The 17,071-nt window shown below is 46.6% G+C and overlaps 6 protein-coding genes across 18 annotated transcripts in view; 2 read left to right on the forward strand and 4 right to left on the reverse strand.

The window, feature by feature from the left end:
• Positions 1-6,088, reverse strand: part of LOC120950952 (homeodomain-interacting protein kinase 2-like) — a 68,138-nt gene extending 62,050 nt beyond the window's left edge. For 4 of the 8 annotated variants that reach the window (XM_040369385.2, XM_040369383.2, XM_049605444.1 and 1 more), the window contains exon 1: positions 3,917-6,081. The gene's annotated coding sequence lies outside the window, so the exon portion shown is untranslated. Of the gene's footprint in view, positions 1-3,916 lie in introns of all 8 variants that reach the window. The other 4 variants (XM_040369387.2, XM_040369388.2, XM_049605443.1 and 1 more) reach the window with 4 other exon arrangements.
• Positions 1-17,071, forward strand: part of LOC120951178 (clavesin-1-like) — a 194,449-nt gene that overhangs the window by 137,561 nt on the left and 39,817 nt on the right. The window lies entirely within an intron of this gene.
• Positions 6,526-17,056, forward strand: LOC120947782 (coiled-coil domain-containing protein 102A). Of its 4 annotated transcripts, XM_049605459.1 has the most exons (6): positions 6,526-7,010; positions 12,615-12,725; positions 13,250-14,260; positions 14,326-14,600; positions 15,130-15,949; positions 16,223-17,056. In XM_049605459.1, exons 1-6 carry the CDS (start codon positions 6,912-6,914, stop codon positions 16,229-16,231), a joined length of 2,325 nt encoding a protein of 774 aa, XP_049461416.1. In that variant the 5' UTR covers positions 6,526-6,911; the 3' UTR covers positions 16,232-17,056. The 4 variants fall into 4 exon arrangements, with proteins under 4 accessions (XP_049461416.1, XP_049461415.1, XP_040219418.2 ...); XM_049605458.1 differs by having other exon boundaries at positions 15,130-17,056; XM_040363484.2 differs by lacking the exon at positions 15,130-15,949.
• Positions 7,064-8,125, reverse strand: LOC120947783 (lysozyme c-1-like). Its single transcript, XM_040363485.2, has 3 exons — positions 7,867-8,125; positions 7,639-7,791; positions 7,064-7,570 (listed from the first exon to the last, which is right to left on the reverse strand). The coding sequence occupies exons 1-3, from the start codon at positions 8,108-8,110 to the stop codon at positions 7,434-7,436; spliced, it is 534 nt and encodes a 177-aa protein (XP_040219419.2). The 5' UTR covers positions 8,111-8,125; the 3' UTR covers positions 7,064-7,433.
• On the reverse strand, positions 8,824-10,672 carry LOC120947785 (lysozyme c-1-like). Of its 3 annotated transcripts, none has more exons than XM_049605463.1 (3): positions 10,393-10,540; positions 9,111-9,269; positions 8,824-9,018 (listed from the first exon to the last, which is right to left on the reverse strand). In XM_049605463.1, exons 1-3 carry the CDS (start codon positions 10,520-10,522, stop codon positions 8,870-8,872), a joined length of 438 nt encoding a protein of 145 aa, XP_049461420.1. In that variant the 5' UTR covers positions 10,523-10,540; the 3' UTR covers positions 8,824-8,869. The 3 variants fall into 3 exon arrangements, with proteins under 3 accessions (XP_049461420.1, XP_040219420.2, XP_040219421.2); XM_040363486.2 differs by lacking the exon at positions 10,393-10,540 and adding an exon at positions 9,330-9,495; XM_040363487.2 differs by lacking the exons at positions 8,824-9,018; positions 9,111-9,269 and adding exons at positions 9,897-10,102; positions 10,179-10,334 and having other exon boundaries at positions 10,393-10,672.
• LOC120947786 (lysozyme c-1) lies at positions 10,925-11,630 on the reverse strand. Its single transcript, XM_040363488.2, has 3 exons — positions 11,428-11,630; positions 11,208-11,360; positions 10,925-11,130 (listed from the first exon to the last, which is right to left on the reverse strand). The coding sequence occupies exons 1-3, from the start codon at positions 11,561-11,563 to the stop codon at positions 10,994-10,996; spliced, it is 426 nt and encodes a 141-aa protein (XP_040219422.2). The 5' UTR covers positions 11,564-11,630; the 3' UTR covers positions 10,925-10,993.

The following is a 17,071-nucleotide window of genomic DNA, read 5'->3' on the forward strand; positions in this document are numbered from 1 at the left end:
GTGAGTGTGTGTGAGCACATTGGCTAAAGGAAAATTCATTCAAGACCACGTCCGTTGGAAGAGATCCTCCACGCGAACATGAGAAGGAAAACGCATGTCCAACTCATCGCCATCACACACACACTACCGTGCACGCGCACGGGGTGGATTTTCTCATCGAAATTTCCCATCGGAAAACCGCCTCCCACACACACTCACACACATAATAATGCCATTGGCCTGGGCTGGGAAAATCCAAAACATTCTTTTTCCTCCCATCCACCCACCCTTCTTCTTTCTGCCAACACAATACAAACACACACATACGAAGCACATCGATACTGCCGAGAGCCGGTATATGCGCGCGTTTCGTCCTGGGCGCGCAATAGAAAGGAAAATCATATCAAAGGTCAACAGCATTTTCCCGGCCACACACACATACACACACATACGTACAGCAGGAATGCGTTAGATGATAACGCTCTTGCGCTCTCCTCTCTCTCTCGAACGCCTGCGCTCACATTGAAAGGATGCGTGGATCTTTGGTTGAAAGTGAGAGGATGTGAAAACAGGACAGGGTCCTGGATCATTGCATTTCCTCGCCAATAATGCGTCACACCAAACGGGGAAGGGAAAGTAAAAATAAACCGACCGATTCAAAATGGAGCTCCGGTTGGAGTCGGAGAGGCTACGAGCCTGGGGCCATCATCATAGCCTTGGGGCTGCATAATAATCCTTGTAAAATCCGGAGAAAGAGAGTTTTGGCGTTTCTCTGGACAAGCAGCAGAAAGAAAAACATTCTATGGCTGTGTTGGTGAAGACAAAGCCAAAGAAAAACATCACACGTCATAGCGAACGAGAAGAACAAAAAGGATTGCGAACAGAACGACGGCGCGAGAGATGAATCGTGATTTGCTCAATGGCTCGCTATGGGCGTGTGTGTGTGTGTGTGTGTGTGATTTTAGGGGGCTCCCGAATGGAAGAGCATGAATGAATTTGTCTCAGAATGGAGCAAACAAATGGCCTTCCTAGATAAAAGTGTTCCGAAACGGAACTTTCCATTCTTTTCTGAAGCGCGAATTCGATGGAAAATTGTTTCCCTAAGAGATAGAATAATGGTTGGCGATTTAAAATAGATGTTTATTTTTTGTAATGTAGCTTAAAGAACAATATGGAAATATATTTTACAACACATTTTTTCAACATTATCTGATCGGAACGTCATCTTGACATCAAATGATCATTTCTCTTTCTTTTTGTAAGCTTTCCCCAGAGCAGCTATCGTTTGTAGAATGTTTGATTTCATAAATTCGTAGCATAACATACACCACATTCTTTGTCGATATTTTTTTCTTCACTCGTCTTTCCTCCCAACCTTAAGCCCTTTTAATAACAACATCGGAATTGCTGCTGCATTTCAAAACAAAACTATAAAAAGATTTAAGAAAGACATAAATGTGTCCGAACAGCTCAAAGTCACTAAATCTTCCGAACAGTCTCCACTTGCCCACACACACAAATACACACACCAATGCGTCGAGAGAGATCAAAAATAAACCACCCCCAACCTCAAACGCCACGGCATCCAGGAATTTAAAACCAGGCAAACACACTCAACCAACAGCGGGGGAGCATGCAAATTGCCAGAGAGGAAGAAGAAGAAGAAAAAACCCCAACGTCGATTATAATCCCACACCCCTTCCTAACCACCCCTGCCAATCCCCACAAGCAAGAAGTAGGAAGAAAAACACCCCCAAAATCGCATTACCCAACCGCACAAACGCTCTACGTCAGGGGTCTCCAAACTTTTCAATTCGCGGGCCGCATTGCTTCTTAAATAACGTTGTTGAGGGCCATTTGGACGTTACTTTTGGTAATGAGAACGTTTAAATCTCGTTTTGGTCTGAAAATACTTAATGAATATTTTAAAATTCTGCAGTTTTCTTTTATAGTAACTTGATTTTTGTCTTGGTTTAGTAAAAATTAAAAAAAAATGATGAAAATTTTCAAACTAATAGGATATTTATATTATCCTTTGCAACATCATCGCGGGCCGCATCATAAGCTCACAAGGGCCGCATGCGGCCCGCGGGCCGTAGTTTGGAGACCCCTGCTCTACGTGACGGTCTGTAGCTGTGTGCGTGTAACTCCACAAATACCAATACACACACGTACTCACACACAGGTTGTACAATTTTCATTCTAGCAGGTTTTCCCAAAAGGTGTAAGCTGCGTGCGTTTCAAACATCGATCGAGACGGCACTGACGAGGGTGATCGTGTGTCTGTCTGTGTGTGTTTCTCTGCTTGTATGCAACAGGCTTACTTCCACCTGCACCAGCGAGCTCATTCTTTTGTTCCAATTTACAATCACAATCACAGACCTACGCCTGCCTCCCTTCTACCACAACGCGAGAACAACGGGACACATGAACCACCCTCAACCCTCAGAAAAAGTGTGAAAAAAACACAACGATCAACCAGAACGAGGACGGGGGTGTTGTGTTGAACTGTTTCATATGGTTTGTGGACCCCCGGTTGTGTGTGCGTGTGTTTATCGTGGTCTGGCGCAGAGGAGCTACCACCACAGCGGATCCCCTGTGTGTTGTTTGTTCGTCTTTTTCGCCAAAAAGCCGCCCATGGAAAGGGAAGCGAAGATAATGAAACTATCCGCTGGTCATTCCGCGGTCATTTGCAACCCTTTGCCACCCTGTTCAAGAGGAGGATCTGGTGGTGGTGGTGGTCAATGGTGTGCTCGCACACACGCACCCAAGCACGCACGTACGCACGCACCAACCCCCGTACAAGTGAATGTACACCACCCGCTCTCCGGGGTCCCCACACCCTTAACCCTCCTCCACCTCTCAACCAACAAACCCACCCTGGTTGAAACCAAACACAACACATACCATTGCAGCCGCCTACCAACACCAACACAGCTACGTGCGTGTGTTGTTTGCTGCTGCTGCCACCATTTTGGGTTTGTCTGGCTTTCGAGTGGCGCGCGGCAGAGCAGGCGGCGACCGCACACACGCAGTAAGGGCCCGAACGGGGCAAAACGCGGCCTACGTGCGTATTATTATTATTTCTCATCGCTCACCCCAACCCAACAACTACAGCCACGATTCCCAATGAAAAATAGAGGGCACAAGCGCACGCACACACACACACACGAACAAAAGTGTACACACACACACTCTGATCTGTTGTGTCCGAGCGAGTGTGTGAAAAGGTTGGAAAATTAAAACGGTTACGATGCGAGAAAAACAACACCAAACACAAACAGCCAGCCAGCCGAGGGATGGATAATTGGGCATATTCTAGGAAAATTTATAAATGGTATTCGAGGAAAATTGTTAAAAATAAGCTTATTAAAAAGAGATTGTATCTCAAACGCCAGGTACGGTAAAGGTCGTTAAGTTAGTTTTTCATTTCAAAACCACCATGAAAAAAGGAATGGAAATGTAAACTACTGAACATTGAACATATTTATTCTCACAACATGATCAATTTCTATGGTGAATTTAGGAAGCTTAGTACGGTGCAAACAGGTCCCCCAAGTACTGAGTTCAAATACAACCAAAATTTGGCAAAACAGTCTACAAATTTGACCAGAAAAACAGAGAATTGTGAGGATTAAGGACTCAAAAGCATGATTCCCCCATATGCCGTTCTATATTCTAGTTGGAAAAATGCATAGAGTAAATAAATCCTGTTAGAAAACATGTTTTTGAGGAATATGGAAGATTTTTGGTATTAATAAGAGTGTTTTACAAGCTTCCCAGTGAGCTTTTGTCTTAGAAACCAACGATAAATCTTCATTGCAATAATATTGCTCCACAAAGTCAAGTGTTTGAACTTTGAGAGAGTTTATAATAAAAAAATACTTAAAATTATCCCATAAAATAATGCTTTTTTCTCTGCCTCTTTCACACTTACTCGCTCTTGTTCACGCCGCCGTCGGTTACGCAGTTCGCAGTGTGCGTAAATTACACGGCAGCTTTGCTCTGGTTTGATGTTGGATGTTGTTTCGTGGCTTTATTCTGTTCACTGTTTCGTGAGTTTAACACTTCTGCTGCTGCTGCTGCTGCCGCCTGTTGCCTGTTCTGCTTCGTCCCTGGAGATGCAACAACAACAACACGTTGCCACCACCGTTGCTGAAGAGTAGGTAAGGAAGGAAGGAAGGAAGGAAGGTGTTGCGTTGTATGATTTTGAACTGGCCCACTGGTCAACCTCCCCGCTACACACAGCGGCCCTCGAGGGGAGAGAAGGATTTTCCAAACTTGAAATCGTTATGTTTTGATAGACACGGGAGGGAAAATCTCGTTCTTCTTTGCTGGAGAAGGGTCGGGAGGACACGTTGGCACACGTACAAATGATATGCACACAAACACACGCACCTCGATAAACGCACAAAGAGATAGACAGAGAGAGATGGGGATGGGACACACAAACAACACCTACATGCACACACTCACGAAAATGATGAACAATTTTGCCTATTCGCTTTCTTCTTTTCTTCTTTTGCTTTTTGCGATCGCCAAGAGAAAGCTACGTTGACCGCACACGCACACGAAATACAAACTCTCGCACACACAAACACTGTACGCACACACCGCACGCAATTTCGGGACACTGATGGAAAGGACCGACCGCGAACCGGAAACGGGGTGATATTGTGTGAAGAAGAAAAAGGAGCTGTCCTTTCGGAAAAGCCGGAAATGATTCGGAAAATCCAACTGATGAAAAGACGAAACTTCCCTATCAAACACACACACACACAGAAACTAACACTCACATACAGGCAGATGGACGCGGAAAAGCCGGTGAAAATGCGTTTGGCGTTAATTCAGCAGCAGCTGCTCCTTTAATTGGCGCGATGACACGAAGGAGATGAGGAGAAACTAAGAAGAGAAGGCGCTACACCACATCTACAGGACTGTTTCGTCCGCTGCTGCTTCTGCCTCTTCGCAACTGTTGTTGTTGTTGTTGTCTAGCAGCGCTTTTCCACCGTAAGGACTGCCGGTGGCAATCCCGCTTGCCATACTGTTTTCCCTCGCCAAGGGCCAAGGGAAGCTTGTGTGTGTGTGCCGGGTAGTGGCCACACGCTCACTAGCACACCCACACACACAACTACACACACACGCGCGCGTTCGATGCGATGCCGTCCTTACTACGCCTTCGAAAAAAACACTTCAGCTAGCGGGGCGAAATGCTGGAAGGAAAATGACGGCTTTTCCTCCTTCGTTGTGCTTCGTTTGACTCTTTTCTCGTTCGCCGCAGTAGGCCTTGCTCGAGTGAAGAGACGGAGCGGAAGAGAGTGAGTGAGATCAAGCCAGAGCGAGAGCGGAAGAGGTTTTTCCCGGAACTGTCTCTTCGCCCTTTCGGACCAGGGAGTTGCTGGGCAACGGCGGGGTCCCGTTTTTGGCCTGTTCGCTTCGTACAAGTCGCTTCCTCTACAGTGGGGGTTTCCCCGCTTCCCGTCCGCGGATGCCGAGGATGGTGATGACTGCTTCCACCCACCTCCACACCAAGTTGGGACGTTCTGTGGCAGCGAGCTGAAGGATCACGTTTTTTCACGCTCCTGCGACCGACCAAAACGAAAACATACGCCAGCAACCAACCGAATCGCGCACACACACGCACACACTGCCACGATTGCGGGCGCCACCTCACCAGAGCACTCACACACTGCCGCAAACCTCGCTCGTACGCACGTACTCACTCGCGCACACACATACACACTCTACCGCATTCTATACACACGCACGCACACACACACTAGCGCTCGTTCACCTCTGCGTTACTTCTTCTGTCCCGATGGGCACCATTTTCTCGGGCACGGTTCACGGATTGGTTTGGGATGCGCTGTACGGGTGTGCGGGTTTTTCCTTGTCGTGATTTTCCACCGCCGCAGGGGTTTCACATGTGCGCAGTACACTTTCAGGGGATGGGGGGGTGACGAGTGATGCGAATTTTCTCCACTCCAACTCCACGCTTCACGCTTACATCATATCTTCTGCTTCGCACGAACGGAGAGGCCTTCGCTGTACGTCCTCTCGCTTCGAATTCTGTTTGACGTTTGAGCTATTTTTGCCCTTCGCGTTTGACGTTTCCTTCGGGGCCTTTCTTTTCCAACATTGCATTCGCTATCCTGCTCACGCGTAGGCGATTCGGGCTTGAGCTAAACAGCAATGTCCACTAGGAAGATAGCTGTCTCTTTTCCCCCTTCTTCATGAAAGCCTTTTGAAAGCCAGGCTGGTTCACCACACACGAATTGACAAGCGAACTCTACTCGGCATTATGACGGCATACAAATTGACGCAGAAATTGTTTTCTAGATCATAATTTAACATCTTTTTCATATTCTGACGGCAAAAAATACAAAAAAATTTTTTTTTGTGAGTTGTTGCCGTTTTCTAATCATTTCTCCGTTTGTTTACAAAATATGTTCAACCTTTCCAGTACTCAATCAAACAATCAAAACACACCTTCATTTTTTTCATTTTTTTTGTTTTCGTTTGCTTGTTGTCATCATCTGTCAAACGGATTTTTCATCGCCCAAAAAAATGGCAGACCGCTCGTATCGATTGTGTTGTTTTTCGGTGCAAAATCATGTATAATTCAATTAAAATGTCCCAAATCGAGACGAAACAGTTTCGCTAAAGCATTCGGCGATGATATCTCAAAGTGCGTTGTAAAGATCGTGTCCTCCATCAAAAAACACGAAAGCCCTTCGCCCGATACAACAACAACAACAGCCGTGTGTGTGTGCCAATCGTGCACAAATTTCCGCTGAACACCGAAACGGTACTTGTGTGCTGGCTGGAATATTGGAAATCCCCGTTAGCAGCTCCAATTTTGGCCAATCTACAACACACACACACGCAACCTGAGTTTGTGAAACAATTCCCGGCTTCCCTTCCCGATCCAAATGTCGCAGAGTGCACCGAGACGGCATCCTCCCAGTGGCAATGTCGAGGTCAGCAGCATGTCAGCCAAGTTTGTTGACACCGAGTGGGAGGCGCGGGAGGTAAGTGAACACTTGAACGCATTACACACACTTACCCTTTTCTTTCGTACTTTTCCGGATCGCTAATGGCACGATGGAAGAGGTCCCACTGCTTGGGACGGTGTTCTGCTTTTGTCCGTTGCACAGTGCAGTTGAAGAATTTTCATCAACCAGTCGAACATTTGTCTGCTTGCGATAAAAGCGACACTGACACCCTCTACTGACCGGGCACGTTGGTCAAAGAAGCTGTTCTTTCATAAGAAACGATGTGAAACGCTCACCAATGTACGAGTTGCGCAAATTGTTATTATTTCCAACCGGGGGTGTAGCTAAGAATATATCGCTCAATGTGATGGCTGGTCATTGCCGCATGGTTTTACAACAACCGATGACGACAGGCTACAGCAATGCACTTGTACCGAGTAGGGCACACAAGAACGCGCACTAGAAGCACTCGCGGATGTCGGGCAATGCTTTTCCTCTGCAGTGGTCCACCCACCCGTACCAGGCGTTGAATCCATGGTGGCTGTAAACCATCTTGGCACACTTAATGTCTTCTGAGATATCGTCGGTCAGCAGATCTGCAACAAACATTCATCAAGAGATCATTTTTGCCACACCGGCGCGCGGATGGACCAATCGAACTTACTTTGGCACGGTATATTGCACAAATTGGATCCGTAGTGTGAGTCACACCAGTATGCGTTATTGATCTGAAAGATGCCATAGTCGGTCGAACCGTCGGTGTTTTTGTGAGTCGCCGTGGTACTGTATGAGCTTTCCCACTGCACGAGACAGGCCCCTTTTGAGGGTGGATTAATCACATCATTGTAGGAGAAGGAACAAAATCATCTACAAGCCAGCTCTATACACTTACAATCCGGCAACAATTTCTTCGAAATACCCCTGTTATACATCGCTTTGACCAGCTCACACTTGGTAAACGTTTTAGCCTCACCAACGGAACAGCTCGCAGCGATGGCGATCAAAACTGCGAAAGCAAACTTCATTGTAAAACACTTGCTGAAGAACTGCAACACAAAACTGATTTGCTTTCTGATGGTAGCTCCAGTTTTTATATCACTTTCCTTACTGCAACTATACTTCTCTCGTGTAAACATAATTCATATTCATTACTCACTTTGTAACATAACTAAACTGCAGAGATTTTGCTGAGTTTGTGTATGTATTGATAGCAAACTTCGGTAGGCTTATCATGCCCAACCTCACAGCTGCATTATGCTGTAATCAAACATCCATTGGGAATTCCTTTGGAAAGTTGTATAGTTGGGAATTCCTGTATTGTTATGAAAACATTGACTGTTTTATGCCAACAAGTGAATGAATGAACCCTCTCCGCCGAATGAAATGAAGTTTGTTATAGTTAAACTATTACAATTCGCTTATTCTCGCCTTTCATAGCCGCCATTATGAACCTTACCAGATCAAATTTGGTGCAAAGTTTTCAACTATTTGTTCTCAAAACTGTCAGCCAGACTGCCACAAAATACAGTTCCATGTGGATTTATGTAATTTTGAAACTCTTCTAATACCTTCCTTCAACATTTTTCATTTTATACCCCCAAATTCCGCATCACGCAAGATCTGTTTCATTGCCCGCGTTTGCTCACTGATGTTGTCGACCTATAGAAGGTTTGGCAAATATTTTCCGCTTTACGTATTGCCATCTTCCTTACGCTTATTTACACAAGTGTGTAATACTCCAATCGACCTCCAAACGATCTTCCAATATCGATCGCTCAAATTAAAAATGATAACAGATATTTAGATAAGAGTGATATGTATTGCACCTCCAATCTGGTACCGAAGTATGTTATATCTCACACTGCCGGAAATTTATTTTAAAACCATTGCTACACTCATTTTCCCGCTGCAAAACATTCGTCCACGGAAGGCTTCGGCTTTCCGCGGCATTTGTCCTTCCATGCGTTCCAGGCATTGAACTGGTGGCGCCGGTAGATAAACAGAGCGCACCTCATATCATCCCCGATGTCGTCATCACGCAGACCTGTTGGTAAAATTGGTGGTAGAAAGAACAATTCCATCAATCCATTGTCCTGTTTAAGAAGCTGTATCTGAAGTGACGGCAATCGGACTTACTCGAGCATTGCAGCTTGCATTCGTTGGCTCCAACTTTGCCCTCAGCGCACCAGTAGTAGTTGTTGATCTGGAAAATGCCATAATCCTTGGAACCGTCCCTATTTTTTGTGTTCAATGCACTCGTATCGTATCGGCTTTCGTTCTGAATCAAGCAGATCCCTGTGGAGAGAGGGGTTCGTTAGCAGAGACAAAGATAATAATTTTAATATTTTTACTTACAGTCCGGTAGCTGACTTCTAGGGAATCCATTCGCTGCTAACAGCCGAACCAGCTCACATTTGTTGAAAACTTTCCCATAGGTTGTGCCCAGAACGGCCAGCAGGATTGTCACGAAAAACAGTTTCATCTTGATCGATAGCACTGCGCTTGCTGAAATATTCCTCCAGAATGTCGCATTTTATATCCCACATTTTACACCAACTTCTGCTAAATCGTACGATTGTGTGGATCTGTGTTTACTACCGGGGGCTGTGTTTACCCATTGGCTGTGTTTCCGTACGAATTTAGCAAATATTGTCCATCTTCGAAACGAAATATGGGAAGGGGATCCGAGATTTTTCCACCTAAGCTTTCGTTGAGGAAGTGTAATCGTCATCGGTTTAGACACGAAATGTTTGGGTTGTGTGTTTCATTTCGTTACTTCCTGTGGCTAGACGTGGGAGGCATAGTTTGCACAGATGTGTACGTACACACTAAACGACCTCTAAAGAATTCCCCAAACCTTTCAAAACGAATCTTGGTTTTCTATTGGTTAGGAGACTATAAAAAAGGTCTGCATTGGATGCATTCTGTTTCAAATTGTCGCGTTTTTATTCGCAGAACATTGTTTAATGATATTTCTGATCATTTTCCAGTTGCAAAGCATTCGGCTACGCCAGGCAATTGCTTTCCTTGGCAGTTATTCCTCCATCCTTCCCAGGAATTGAAAAAGCTACGGCGGTAGATACTCCTCGCACATCGCATATCATCCGAAATATCGTCATTAACCAGACCTGCAGATGAAAAGATCGTTAGTTAGGTAGGAAGTTCATCAGTAGCTACAGGTTTCGCGGTGATCATTCATCTTACTTGAGCATTTCAAATGGCACTCATTTCCAGCGATCCATTCGTTGCAATGATACGCGCTTTGAAGCTGAAACAGTCCATAATACTTGGAGCGATTCTTTTTAGCTGATCTGACCGCGGTCGTGTTGAATCCACTCTCGTACTCTACAAGACACAGCCCTGGAAGAATACAAGAAGTTACCGATACACAATACCAACTCGTAACCATTGCACTTACAGTCCGGTAGCTGCTCCTTGGGAAATCTATTCGCTGCCATAAGCCTTGCCAGCTCACAGCGGTTGTAAATTTTGCCACTGCACGTGCCCAGAACGGCCAGCAGTAAGGCTGATACGAAAAACAGTTTCATTTTGGCCCCAAAAATACGCCCCAAAGGACTGCCCTTGTTGAAATCTTTTTCGTAAATGTCTAATTTTGTATGCAAGAGCCACTGTGTACTCTCCGGTCGGAGGTTTCTGCACAGTTTGGCAAATGCAAAACGGTTACCATATATTGGGTCACACGTGGCAGAACAGTACTGGTCTGATGGACTAAAACAGTCTAATATTCCTTCTTCATTTGCTTGTGCTTGGAAGAAAAAAAAACACACACAAACGAAATGTAGTTTACACAAGTGTGAAGATACGCTCTCTCAAGACCTCAATATAATCTCCGAATCTAGATCTCGCAAAAGGAACACCAATCCGAAGTTAGTTGAGGCGTTTCTTTCTCAAGCATAAGACTGAATTCGAGTTGTTGTACATCTTGGTAGTTATCTTATTTACTCAACTAATGGCTTTCCTTTATTACTACATTTTAAAATACTGAAACAAAAGCGTCCTTAAAAACAGGAGCTAACATTCGGCAGCTTCTTGCCATTACAGTGGTTCTTCCAGCCGTACCAGGCGTTAAATCCATGACGTTTGTGGATCAGCTTGGCACACTTGATGTCATCCGTAATATCGTCGTTTAGTAAATCTGCAGAAAACATGTGCACAAACACAGTGAGCGTGAGGGTTGCTATGACACCCCTGGTCCCGCCAGGATACACTTACTTTTGCACGCGATCTTGCAGTCGTTTGAACCGTAGCCTGAATCGCACCAGTACTTGTTGTTGATCTGGAAGATGCCGTAATCGGTCGAACCGTTCTTGTTCTTGTTTGTCGCCGATGTGCTGAACGCACTCTCGTTCTGCACCAGACAGACCCCTGAAGAGTGAAGAATGAGTCAAGAGTTAACGCTGCTACAACCACCCAGCACTGGGGCGTCACTTACAATCCGGCAACGATGCTTTCGCGATGCCATTGTTGGCCAGCGCCTTTGCCAGTTCACATTTGCCGAACGTTTTAGCTTCGGTCACGGCACAACACGCGATGATGGCGAGCAAAACTGTGGAAAACACTTTCATCATCGAAGATTCGCTTTGGCGTACGTATCTCTGAGTGAACAACTAGAACTGGGAATGATTCCTGTGAATGAAACGTTGCCGGGTTTTATACCGATGCCGATGCCACTATGAGCCAGTGTTGGTGGGCATAATTTTAGACTCAACGTCTTCTACTATCAAATGTTTTTCCTTCCTTTTGATAAGAAGGTTACAATGGTGTGGCCATGTGTGCGTAGGAAGTAGTATCTGTCTCGTACAGTGGGTTTGTTCTTATCTCGGGATGCTATGTTGCATGTCTACAAGCCTTCCAATTACGATCGTTTACATTGCAATTCTTTAGTATATTATGCCACAGAGTATGAAAGTTTGATAAAAGTGTAGTTGAATTTTTAGTAAATTATTACAAAATGATCTTCCCGTTGTATCAGTTTGTCGAAATGCTCTAACCAAACTGTCATCAATTACACGTTAATTATTCATACTATTTTACCCGTGCAACTTGCGCCACACTTCTCTTTGCACAGCTTGTCGTTGGTATTCAAAGTTTGTTTGACCAAAGTTTAGCAAAGCTACAGTCCCAATGTGTCCGAACACACACACACATACCGGAAACCCAGAAACAGAAGCAAAGGCGAAGAAGCAACCAAGCCCAGCAGCTCCCCCCCCCCCCCCCCCCCCCTATCTGTCTGTAGGGGTTGCGCTCGGGGATTTTCTTGACGGTTTCGGTTCGGGGATTTTTACCGGCATGTAGATCTGCTCCCGTTCGTACTCTCGTTCCGGACACGTTTTACTAAACAAAACGACTTATTTTTACGACTGTACGTTGTAATGTCTGTATTTTGTTTAAAATCTTTTTTATTTATTGCTGCAACGTATTCATTGCTGCAGCTTGTTGCGCCCTGTTTGTACAGCTGTCTGGCGTCATGAATGCATTTCTGCTCAAAATTCCCATATTTAGAGATTTATTGACAGAATGTCTAGCATGTAACAAATCCAATATTTTCTAAAAGAAATAAAAATCGTAATTAGCTCATCGAATAATACAAATAAACCGAATTCATCTTCTTTTTTGCAGTCTCAGCGCCAGCGCGAGCTGGAGGAAGCACGCGCACGGGCCGCCCAGATGGAGAAAACGATGAAATGGTGGTCCGACTGTACAGCCAACTGGCGCGAAAAGTGGAGTAAGGTAGGTCCTGTCGGCGGGGTCCCTTTGCGGAACAAAACACAACACAAGTCCATCGCGCACACGACGATTCACGTTGCGGGTGTGTGTCGTTGTTTTGGGCCTGGGAAGCGAATAGGAAAATATTAAATCAATATTGTTACCTCGAATGCCGCGACTTTTGCTCGTTAACGGAATATTCCCTGTCCTCTCTCGCCCCGCACCGCTAACTGTCTTCCCATGGCTGGCCGTGTTTGCCCCGAGCAGTCGTCGCTATCGGAATGTAGCATCATGTTGAATGCTACCAACCGTTAGTGCATAACAGTAGGCTATGGGAAGTGGTTCAGAGTAGAGGCAACATTAACTCAATTCGGTGCTAGTTAAGCGTTGCAGTAGTTGAGCAAAATGCAGTCCTGTTTTTCAGAAATGCTCGAAGAGCTCGAGAAGGACACTTCCCGTGTTTTATCGTTGATGGTGGTACATTTGCATGCTCGTCTAATTGTTGTTTTGTCATAACTAATTGTCTTTGTCCTTTCTCCACTTTACAGGTACGAACCGAACGCAACAAGGCCCGCGATGAGGCGAAACAGCTGCGCAGCAATCTGGAGGCGGCCATCAAAGAGTCCAACTCGTACAAGCGGGAAAAGTGCGAGCTGGAAATGCAAATCACACAGCTCAAGAAGGAGATGGAAAAGGTGCACACGCTCATGATGAAGCATGCGGGCCGGTTCAACAAAGCCTCCCTGGACGCAGCGGACGAACCGGACCGTGATGGGCGCGGTGACAACAACTGTTCGCCAGACATCTCGTCCGACGGGCTGAAGAACGTCAACAGCGAGGATGGTTTGGTGACGAAGCTGCCGAACCTACCGGACGACGGTGCCGGTGTGCCGGGGGCCGCCAGCGCGAACGCCGATCTCGACATCGAGGAGTACATCCTGCAGGGTGGCGCCATGCCGAAACATTCCGTAGAGTTTAAGGACAAGAGCGAACAGATGGCGGAAGAGCGCCGGCTCATCCAGCAGCTTTCGAAGGACGACTACGACGAGGACTATCTGCTGCAGAAGATCACTATGCTGCAGCTGCGGCTGGACGATGCACAGAAAACGATTCAGATCGAGCGGGAGGAGAAAAATGCCGTGCATCGCAATCTGGAAAAGACGCGCCAGGACATGCAGGAGCTACGCGACAAGTGTGAGGAGCTGCGGGCAGCGAAACAGGATGCCGTGCGCGAGCTGCTGACGCTCCAGGAGCAGCACCGGGTGGAGATGCGCATCACGCACAACTCGCTGCAGGAAGAGAGTATCGCACGGGAAACGCTGGAAAGACGGCTGTGCGAGCTGCGAACCGAGCTGGAGCGACTGCAGGCGGAAAATGCGGCCGAGTGGGGCAAACGGGAGCGGCTCGAGACGGAAAAGCTCAACATGGAGCGGGAAACGAAGAAGCTGCGGGCGGAGTGCCAAGATTTGCAGGAACGGTTGGAGCGCAAGGGACGTCCGCTGGTGAACAGTGACGTGGAGCTTCGCTCCCTGCAGCAGGAACTGCTCGAAAAAAATAAGGTAAAGTGGAGGACTCCTTTCGAGAAAGAGCGACGCGTTTAACAAAATCTTTTCTTGCTTTTCAGGAGCTTAGTGACATTCGTCATTCACACAGCAAAATGAAAAAGATGCTGTCGGAGGCAAACACCGAGCTCGGTCACGCGGTACGCCGTGCGGAGCAGTACGAAACGGAGGTCAAACGGTTGCGATCGCGTGTGGAAGAGCTAAAGCACGAGCTGGCCTCCGCGGAGGATGAGCTCGATGCCGCCTGCAATCACGTGCGTCGGCTGCAGCGCACCAACGAGGAACTGAGCGGACAGACTGAAGGTTTGCAGGTGCAGATACAGCATCTTCAGACGAGGTAAGACACGCGGCGCACACACTTTGCCGCACAGCATTGCTTGAAGAGTGGCCCGTAACTTTTTCCGACTCCTTCTCTGCACTGCATTAGTGAGCTGGCACAGCGCTTAGACAGTTAGACAAACAGATAGACACGCCCTCCCACCCTCTGGTTAACACACTGTGGCAGAATTGCGGTTTGTACATGGGTTGTTGATTGATTTCTTCCTATTTTGTGGCCCTGAAACACGAAGCAAGCGATACTAACAATGCTTATCTGTCTCCCCAATTGAGTCCCCTTCCAATGACAGTACGAAATTTCATTTCTTTCCACCTATTTTCTGTACAATTGTGTTCTTGTTTTTCTTTTCCCTTCTGTTTTCTACCCGATTGGTCCTGGTGCCTGGTGTACTATTAACAACCTCTGATTCCACTGGTACTACTCAACATCTGCTTTAAACCTTTAAACCGTACTAACAACGATGCGCTCATCGCTGCCTTACTAACCCCACTACTTTCGGCGGCTACTAACACCATTGCAAAACGCGCAGTGGCAGTCCCAAGCAGCACGAGGTGGGCAACTATAAGGCCACCAACCGCTCAAACTACACCGCCAACGTGAGCTACAAACCAAACATTAACGATCTGAAGCAACTGTTTGACAATTCAGCGTCACGACAGTTTAGCGATCGTGATCGCGCTGGAGCCGTCGGTGGTGGTGGTGGCCCATCGAAATCGTCCGGCCTACCCGTACGCGAGCAACCAGCGTCCCTTTCGTCCAGCGTTAACCCACAGCAACCCCCATCGTACATCCCACTCTCATCCGGCTCCTATTACGATGCCAAACCGAGCTACATCGATCACGATGCACCATCGCCCCCGTCGCTCAACAACAACAAGTACGAGTTCGAACGTGCCAAGCAAAAGTTCGACAATATAACGCGTGCGGCGGCAGCCGCCAGCAATCCCGGCGGCCACAAGACGCGCGCATCCTCCGGTGGTAATGGTCAGCCATCCTCCAAGCAGCACAACGCTGCCGGTGGATCGGCCATACCGAAACGAAACACTTCCTCCGGCTCCGGTGGACCGGTTTCGTCGTACTACGAGCCGAATGTATTCCCCAGCGGTGGTGGCAATGGTCGGGCAGCTCAGCATGCAGCAGATGATATGCCACCGACGAAGATTCAGAGCCACATCAACGAAACGATACAGCTGTTTGACGTTAGCCCGGGAGCGTACGATCAGTCGCCGAGTGCAAACTGTCCTCCACCGAGGGGAAGTATGGGACAGCAACAGCCCCACAAACCGATCAACATTGGCAAGATGAACGATGTCAATCTGGATGGGTTAAAGGTATCGGAAGACGATGAAGTGAGTACCGCCCGTCGTCCGCTCGCCCGTTAGCAAAAACGCCCTCTGGCACGCCCGGGGCTTCCGTTGGTTTTTTGAATGTGCGTGTGCAGTTTGCGGTTGTGAAGCTGCCGTGTTGTAGTGTTGTGCATGCTTAGGCGTTGGGATACTTCTGCATGCCGGTTTTGTTCCATAATATGTAGTTTGTTGTTTGGTTATCCTCGAAGCGACCGACGTGTCGGAACTAGCTGACATACTAATAAGCGCGTTACCGTTGTCTCACCCTCCCAACAGACTCCGTAGCTCGCACGGCTCGACCAGTCTCCTTTCGGCCAACGAAGATAATAGCGATAATGAATGATTTGTTAAGCAACTTGACTGGACTGGAGGACCGGTGGGAATACAACGACACACATACTCTCAGGCAAGAACGACACAATGGTACAGGATATAATCGTCCCAACATTATTGCCACTTGGGCCATTGTATTACCCAAGAAGTCTTACATACATCAACCACTACTGGTATGCTCTCTAAATGAAAACCCAATTAAGCAGATGCGAACGACACTTAGGTTTAGTCGTAAACTGGTAATACTCTCAGATACTGTAGCAGAGACCTCAGTACTTATGCGGTAGCGATAACGAAACAAGTATTAATCACGCAAACGAAGATTCCTCATCAAAATTTACTTCGGTTTTCTATTTCCTTACTACCCAGCAATATGGTGTAAATTCTCCAACAAAACATATAGTACAACAGCTCGTCCCCAGTTTTAGCGAGCTACAGATCATAGCTTATTTATATCCCTTGGAACAGAAAAGTATTGCCAATACGCAGTTAGCTCACAGATCATTCTCGTTTTCGTGTTTGGAAAGGTTTTTTAAATTATTTTGGTACCAAAAATATTCAAATTTAACAAATAATATCTTCTCGTCTTGGTCTTGAATTATTAATTTTGATTCAAAATTTCGATAGTAAAATAAGATAAGAGCGATAGTGCTGAACAGAGATTATTACAAATAGCATATCTTCTTGGCGTATTGTTTTAGAGCGTTAGAGTGTTGGCGTGTTTAGTAGCTATAGTTTATCGTACTCTTACAAATACAAAACTCCTTATACATGCAACTGCAGAGTCAGCCA

This window comes from Anopheles coluzzii, chromosome 2 (genome assembly GCF_943734685.1).
Source record: "Anopheles coluzzii chromosome 2, AcolN3, whole genome shotgun sequence".
NCBI classification, from domain to species: Eukaryota; Metazoa; Arthropoda; class Insecta; order Diptera; family Culicidae; genus Anopheles; species Anopheles coluzzii.